General features: G+C 42.1%; 1 protein-coding gene across 3 annotated transcripts; it reads right to left on the reverse strand.

The window, feature by feature from the left end:
- Window positions 1-8,711, reverse strand: rasl11a (RAS-like, family 11, member A). Of its 3 annotated transcripts, none has more exons than XM_088649129.1 (4): window positions 8,400-8,711; window positions 5,342-5,398; window positions 4,638-4,720; window positions 1-1,573 (listed from the first exon to the last, which is right to left on the reverse strand). In XM_088649129.1, the coding sequence occupies exons 1-4, from the start codon at window positions 8,422-8,424 to the stop codon at window positions 1,106-1,108; spliced, it is 633 nt and encodes a 210-aa protein (XP_088505255.1). In that variant the 5' UTR covers window positions 8,425-8,711; the 3' UTR covers window positions 1-1,105. The 3 variants fall into 3 exon arrangements, with proteins under 3 accessions (XP_088505255.1, XP_088505254.1, XP_088505256.1); XM_088649128.1 differs by lacking the exon at window positions 8,400-8,711 and adding an exon at window positions 7,297-7,744; XM_088649130.1 differs by lacking the exon at window positions 8,400-8,711 and adding an exon at window positions 6,903-6,986.
- Window positions 8,712-8,725: the final 14 nt, after the last annotated feature.

Genomic DNA, 8,725 nt, shown 5'->3' on the forward strand with positions numbered 1-8,725 from the left:
TTAGAAGAACATTAACTTTAACTTCTTGGCAAACTGCATATTTCTGAGCTTTAAGAACCCCTTAAGTATACATTGAACAGAGTGCTGACAACACTGAACATCAGTCAACAGCCAAAAAAATAAAAGGAATGTTTAAATGTGTGATAGATCATTGTTGGAATTTTACAAACCACTAATTTAACTCTGGTCTTCATGAGATGCCAGTTTCTTTAGTTTTAGCTCCTCTTTGAATCACATAACTGAATGAATCAAAGGGGAGGGTTGTAATTGTCAACATTCCCCGATTTTTCATCCACTGGTGATTTCCTGGTGTTTATAATACCTACAGACTTATTTCATCAGGACCTGGGATACAGATCCAAGTATGTTACTGTGCAAACCAACATTTCCAGCACTTTATTTTTTAAAAAAACAACTGCTCTTAAAACAAGTTTCTACATAAAAATAGCATTAAAAATATCTACTATAAATTCCACTGTTTCCCAGAAATCCATAGCAATCAACAATGTCTGATCAAAATGTGATATGTGAACTTTGGTTAAATGAGCACATTTGATGATTGTCAACATATCCTGGGATTATTCCATCCTTAAATGGAGATTATGCTTTGGCTGGTGATTTTTAATGGACAAAATCCAGAAGTGAAACTGGGAAAGTACCAGCTCCTTCAAACCAGGCACTTGGATTCCCTAAATATTGGATTACTTGCTTACAGTCATACACAGGAGAACTTTGACGAGAAGGAATAGCTTTTTTATTGGCAGGGGCCTATGGGAAACCAGCCTCTGAACGGTCTCTTGCCTTTCAGGGATCTGAAGTGTTTCAGTGCAGCTCCTTCATTGAGATACGGATCTATACAGCCTTCACAAGCGAGACCATAGTGAAGTCAGGACAGAGATTGGCAAGAGCTGTATTGAAGCAATAGAGACTGATGGGCTGGCGGATGACATCATAGGTTTCCATGGCTGCCAGAGTCTCTCCAGTCACTTCCATTCAATGCCATCTTGGCCAAGGAATACACTTGTAGTTCGGCAAGTTGCTGGTCTTGAATCGCTCGGCCTAGAAGGGTACGACACCTCCTCTCCCGTGCGTGAGTGACAGGAGGTCACAGGGTGGTAGACGATTTCACCTTGGAGGACAGCACCTGCTTGAAGCGACGCTTCAGGTCCTGCATGTTGGGCGACTTCGGCCTGACCAGGTGCAGGCCTCTCCGTTTCTCGCCGTTGCAGCTGCCCAGGGCCCGGCTGACCTCCTGGCAGAGGTGCAGGAAGGCGGCATGGACGCCTTCGTGGTTCTCCCGGGCGGAGGCCTCAAAGTACACCCCTCCCAGCTCCTGGGCCAGCGCCTCTCCATCGCTGGCGGCCACTTGGCGAGCCCGGAGCAGGTCGCACTTGTTGCCCACCAGAATGACGGGGATGTTGCCCGTGGGGTGGATCTTGCGCACGTGCTGGTACAGGGGCTGGACGGTGCGGTAGCTGCTGTGGTCAGTGATGGAGAAGACCAGCACGTAGCCATCGGCCCAGTAGATGGAGCGGTTGATCTGCTCTTGGCAGTACAGGCCATCCGCATCGTCCTGTGAACAAAAAAACCACGATGGCCTTTCAAACAGCACCGTCCTTTTCTTTTGTTTGTCAGAGAGAGAAATGGATTTTTTTCAATAGCACTGAACCTCTCTACAGTGAAGGCAAACCCACCTATTGAGACAGAAAGTTGCCCAATATAGGTGTCACAGGGCTTCACAGGCAGAGTCATTCAACACACAAGGTGAAGTGAACATCACCTTTTAAAATGAAGGCCTCCCAACTAAGAGGACAATCCACTAACGCTTTGTGTTCAGGTTTAAAACTAGGCAGCACTTTCTCCCTATGTGTTGATATTAGTTCCAAGAGTTAAACATTGCAGACAGTAACATTTTGTTTGTGTGTGGTCAATCCCCAGGCAGTAGAAATGCACACACATCATTTTTAGACTGTAACACGCTCCTCAGGAGTTCTTCATGGCTAGGTAGGAGCATTCAGAATTAACGACCCCCCTCTGATCTCCTCTTGCACAAGGTTTTTTCCTTACAAAGAATCCAGTCAGTGGGTACTGCAGATCACTAGTACCTGTGAAGCCCCTAGACACTCTTAATAATGTGATTTTTCTTTGAACCCCTGAACCTTAGCACTTGAACAGCTTTTAGACATCAGACAGTCACTCCACCCTTTACTTTAAGATCTGTGCCCAGATCAGACTTTCGACAGTCACTATGTTTGTGTTGCCAGCCGTAAATCACTCGCTTTCTAAATTTGATAACAGGTTTCCACTGTAAAAGAAAGCAAGCAGGAGCTAGCCAGGCACAATATCCACTGTTATCTCACAGACAGTAAAAAAGAGAAGAAGTTAAAGCCATCCACATTATGATTTTTCCAGAAAAGCAAAAGATAAACAGCTTTATGGGAATTCTCCATTCAGTTTATGACTTCAGATAACACACAGCTAAAATGCTAAATTTAACAGGAAGGACAATGCAGTGATTCTGTCTATTGAGTGGTTTTTGTATAGATTAGGTTAAGTGTAACACCTCTTTATTTTTAATGTTACTTGAAGCATTTATGAGCTTGGCATTTGAAGAACGTTCTGCTGCATTTTCAGTGAAACTGAATTTACAAGTAAACTTAAAAAAACCAAAACAAAACCTCTCTGGCCCTTGGATGCCCACCCAACTAAAAGTAACCAAACAGGACACAAAACAATAGACTGCAACAGACCGCTGAAGAAGAGTTAAAAGAATAAGATCTACAGGGACATAAAGTCCTGTACGTCAGGGCGGCTGCCTCCAATAAGACCACCACTTCTTTTCTTTCCTTTTTAATAACTATACCTCATGTGTAACACATAATGTGCAAATGCTTGTGACTATGGTCCCTAGCATAGTGCTTAAATTATGACTGCATAAACCAAGAGACTAAAGCTGTCTCACACTCATCCTCAATGCTCTGCGCCCAACTCATACGTAAACACAACCCCTGTTTATACACAACTTCTATGCGTTTGAGTGTTCGGTGTGAGTGCCTTTTCACCCCACTGTGACTTTGCACTCCTTCATTGTCTGAGAGTGTTCTGGGGGTACATTATACCATCCACATACCATTTGTTTCATTTTGTAATAATTGAGCTACAATTATTATTTTTTTTAATTTAACCCAATACTATCCAATTGTTATGTCTCTGGTTGTTGTTTCCTGTTTGCTTTTATTTTATCATGCTTTCATTCATTCATTATTCAATTATATTCATTATTGCTTTCATTCTGTCAGGAAGTGTGCTTTAAAGACTCTTACCACGTTAAACAGCTCACCTCATGGTGAAAAGGCAACCACCTGCCCTTTACTTAATTACTTAATTGGAGTAGAGGTATTTTATTGAATGGTGTGAGCAATCACTAATTGGCCATTTGGGGCAGACTGACTAAATAAGTGCTGAGATCCATCCTTTTCTGAAACTCGCCTGGGGAGTAATTGGAGGTAACACCTTAAGCCAGTCTCATGTCTCAAAACTTCTGTTTGTCATTTTTATATATTTCCTTTTGGTTTGTCTCTGATGTTTTTGTTTATTTGTATCGACGGCCTTGAAGGGTCTCCAGTCTTTCTTTTATTGTGTGAATCCTGGGAGACACTGTTGAGTTTCTCACAGCTTGCACTGCTGTCCCACAGCTCCAGCATCTTGGGTTTGATTCTGATCCTGACAATCCCACTCTGTGGAGTTTGCATGTTCTGAAGGTCAGATGAGTTTTTACTAGGTACTCTGATTTCCAGTCATCTCCCAGAGACACACTGGCTTGGTTCAACTGGCTACTCTAAATGGTCCTTTTTTTGTGGATATGCAATATCCACAATGTGCCATCCAGCTAGAAAGCAAAGTCAGTACAGCTTACTGGGACCATTGATAATTGGTTATTAATAAACCATTGGTTTATTGATAATGGATGCATGGTTTAATGCATGTGGAAACTTTTGATGAGTATCTTATCCCCATCGGGTTAACTCTGTGACATTTCCCAGCTTCCAATAGCTAATACTTAATAATTACCACTGATCTGCTTTATAAAATGTCCATACCCTGCTAAAAAGTAGCCTGTAGATTCCAGAAATCACAGCAACAAAAAAGTCAACACTTGAACTCTCACTCCACATATTATTCAACATCTGCTTCAAACCACTCATTATTTCATTACCGCCATTTCATTTCTTATCAAGTAAGAAAGAAAATTTAAAAACTGAACAACAAATTGTATATGAACTGTGCAATTAATATTGAACTCAAACCATGTTGTGACTTTTTCACACCTCTTGATTCTGAAAGTGAGATAAACAGCATTGCTGACAGGAAGCTAACAAGAAAAAAGCAAGACGAACAGAGATGTCTCTTTCCATCTGCGACTTCTCAGACCCTTGACCCAAACAACTGGGTTAATTACTGGGTTTCCTCTGCTTCTGGAGACAGAAAACAGCTGGAACAGGTACTGGCAGGAGAATGAAACACAAGAGCCCTGATCTCCTCCTGCACTTCGAGTCAAATGAGACAAACAAGAAAGGTCAAATGATGAAACGCTGCTTCACAACACAATCCCACCCCCCTCGGAAAGCCAGCTCTACCTGGAGTGCAACACAGGGTGTGTCCTGGACTTGAAGAGAGACCTGCTCCCCCTCTAGGTTAATTTTTCGGGAATAAAGGGCTCCTAGATGGGGAAAAAAAACACCACCAAAAATTACAAGCGGAAGTCATTTTTTCCACCCCAAAACATCAGAAAACATTTAAAATTTCCAGAGCTGGCACAGAACTGTAAGAGATGTCCCAGTTTGCACCTTGTTCAAAAGGCAAGTCTGATCTTGTTGGGTTCCCTTCACCTGCTGCCTGTGTTATACATTGCCTTGTGTTTCTCAACTGACTTCAGCTTTCTGATCAGTGTTGATCTAATAACAAGAATACAATTTTGGCTTTACGTGTTTCCTGATTAATTTTGAGATTTTTGTAAGTTTAAACATCAAAATCCGCATTCTGTGCATGATTTTAGTGCTTTAAAGATGAGATCTCTTATCTCATAAATCAATGAATGAATTAATAGATGGCGTAAGTGCTATAACCTAATATAGTTCCGGTGGGTAGCTGCGTCAGCATGTGTAGGCTGCAAAGGCACAAGTAATAGGTTTATTCAATGCTGAAAAGAGAAGAGACAAAACACAACATTTCGGCTGTGGAGCCTTCTTCAGGTGTGAGGGTGTTGTGAGGTTACAGCATTGAATTAACCTATTGTTCTTTTATAACCAAATATAGTGGTGAACTAAGGGAAAGGACTGACCTGTATTGGCTTCATAGTCTCCAATGAATCTCTTGGTGAGAAATCTCACTATTAAGGCTGCAAAAGACAAACATCAAGATCAAATTCAAAGGGAGAAACAAGCCCATTCAGGGCCAGATGTGTCTCCTCACATGTAAGACAGTTTGTTATTCCAATTTTGTACTTGGAAAATAACTCAGGATAATTTCCGCTCTAAATTCACTCCACGGTAATGACCAGAACAAAATGGGAGAGACAGAGGAATTTTCTGCTGTGTGTCACCCTGGGGGGTGGTGAATAGAGTAGATTCCCTCCTGTATGTGAATCCCTTTGGAATTAAAAGCACTATAATAACTGCAAGTAATAATTACGTAATTATGATGATTACAGAACTCCACCCACTAAAGTAGTACACAAAATGAAAAAGAGACATCACATCTTTGGGTATAATATACGAACCTGTACTGCAGAGGGCATAAGTTACAGTTTAATATGTCATAAGTTTACAGCTCTATGATTTATTCGTATAACATTGTGCAATGTACAGTCAATCATACTAATAATGACTACTATACATCTCTGTATAATATACAGTACATCTCTGAACGCTGTTAAACAATTTGAAGGATAATCACACCGCTACATGACGCTATGCTCTGGGAGTATGATGCTCTAGCTCTAACAGGGTGTGTTACTAGACAGAGCGCCTCAGCTGTATTTCTGAAATTGCTGCGGTGGCGCCCCCTCGCGGAGCAGAAGGCTGATTAGTTTGTGGAGGAGGAAAATCGCTTTTTAAACACGAAAGGCTTTAGCAAGGTCTCTTAGTACAGGAATGCGCTGTCGTTATGAACGCTATACTGTACGTAAAGTAAAGCACCTTTAAAATGCAGCTAGAACCCCGGAATAATTCAATAGTTGCTTAAATAATATTTATGGCATTTATCAAGGGACATTATAGTTCTCGGAGAATTGGGTGTTGTGTTATTGCATTGAAACATACCGCAAATACCAGCATGTACTGTAGATATACATTCACCACGCACACACTCTTCAGCCATCCAACTGCAGATTGGGACCTATTTCCTTATAGAACAGGACTACAGTTAAACTATACAACAATTTCCCCAGATAATAAGCACTTTCTCTCTAGAAAGACTCATAGGATAATTACGAACATATGCATCTATTTAAGAAATACGTCAGCGCCACATTCTGTAGAAACTTTATAATACAAGAACAATGCTGCAACCACCCTTTCCAGCCTGCAAGATTTTTCTTTCACAAATAAGAACGTTTTCGGCAGGAGGCCATTCAACACATCTGGATTGTTTATTCGCTAGTATTTTCATCATTTTACATGCTCCATAGAGACAATTGGCGGACCATTAAAGATCAAGATTATACACACAATTTTCTAAAAATGTTAAGTATTTTGTTTATCACCGCATTTTTAATTAATGTGGTTAGTTTCACTTAATATCCGTGACTGCAGAAGCAACACGGATTTGCTAACACTCCCAATCGGAATAAAAATAATTTAATTCAAAAGGTATCTAACTAGCTGTTACATATTCGCCCTCACCAAAACACAACATTCTTGTAGCCGGCTACAGTCTATAAAATCGGTTAAACTGGCTACTATAATAGAAAGAAAAGAGCGTGATCGTAATGAATTATTGACGGAGACTTTACAAAAAAGTGTCGCAGTTTTTCTTCCCCTGAGGCATGGGTCTTCTGTGGAGAGACATGTCGTTACTGTGCTGTCTTCTCAATGTTTATACGAAAAGCGGCAAGACTTAGCATCGCGGAGCGACAGAAAGTGCCTAAACTCCTTTTCCTTCGCTAGGAAGTTAAAAGCGAGAAAAGTGTATGAGTGTTGGCCCTCGATTATCCACACGAAGGCAATCAGCTGTACAGCGGGCCAGATGTTGCAGGGTATTTCCTGAGTTCAAAGGCACTTTGCAAAGCACACATACCTGTTTTGCCAACATTACTGGCGCCGAGAACAACGATCTTCACAGTCTTGTTGGGCACGCAGTCTAAAACTGGATATTCCGGAATGGGGACTAGCAGAAAGTTACTAGAGTAACTGCTCATTTTTCTCTGATCTTGGACGAGGAGGCGCATTTATGAACCGCTGCTTGTACTGCATCCGAGAAAGTAAATCTCAGTCCGTGTCTCACCCCCCCAGCATGGGACAACGATCCCCCCTTCCTACTTCACTTTTTCACCCACAAGTTCCAACGTGCGGGCCACCACTCGCACCGCTCTGGACCTCACCATCTCCTCCCGTAGAAACGCAACGTACACGCTCCAGGTCCTGCGTGAAAAGCTCAGCGCGAAGCAGATGCCCCCTCTCTCCGTCTTGGATTAGATCCTTAGCCCTTTTGACTCCGAGACTGATCCACGCCAGAAGCGCACAGGTCGAGGTTGTGGAATTGTGCAGTAGTGCAGCTACACAACTTTCTGTACCACAATTTCGCTTACTCAGCCAGAGAACGCGGAGAGCACAGCTGGGGTGCCGGGGGCGTGCGTAAAGTGAAGACTGCTGAGAGGGGATGTTCCTATTTAACTCCCTGCTCGCTTGGCACGCTACCACCAGCACAGTGAGCCTGAGTGTCTTGTCGGGAAATTTAGTGTAATTTAAGATTTTCTGACGTTGCTGACAAACTGTCAAAACCAGATCTCGATTTCGGCTGGTGAGTTCGGTAAGAGACCTGTTTGCGGAAATTTAGACGAAGGGCAGCTATTTCTGCAGTTGCAATCCACCTACAGTACGACGCTGGGATATTTGAGTGTATACCCCCCAATGGAAAGAGAACACCAGATTGAACCCGGTACTGCAATTACCCCGTCTGTTTGATATCCCCACATTTAAATTAGGGAAAATGTAACATTTCTTGATTAGGAGATACATCAATCACAGGCAAATGTGTTCACATCGCGCTTAAAGATTACATTAAATTCGAAAACAACTCCAATCACTGTACATTAATCCAATGATTTATCTAAACCGTCTTCATATGAGATGACGGTTGAAAGACGTTGAGCTGACAGCAAGTAGATAAATCATTCTTACGTGTTTGTGTCAGGTTATATCGCATCTCTCTCCCATATTTCTCTGAATTGTTTTTTCCAGTTTGTAGTCTAAGGCTTTTATGCCTTAACTACTATTTGTATATGTAGCATCATTGTTAAGCAGATTTATATTGCGATAACAGTATGTATGGGTTAACCAGACAGCGGTGATTGCGTGATCTTCAATTTTAGGTTCCGATGACAAATTAGCCCAACGACAGTGGCTGACAGGTAAAGCGAAGAGCACAGCAGAAAGTCGCCGTGCCTGCGCGTGCTGGTAGCCTCGTTTTCACTCTAACATGGCCGCACGTATGGGAAGGGCCTATT

This window comes from Lepisosteus platostomus, chromosome 10 (genome assembly GCF_059453375.1).
Source record: "Lepisosteus platostomus isolate fLepPlt1 chromosome 10, fLepPlt1.hap1, whole genome shotgun sequence".
Lineage (NCBI taxonomy): Eukaryota > Metazoa > Chordata > Actinopteri > Semionotiformes > Lepisosteidae > Lepisosteus > Lepisosteus platostomus.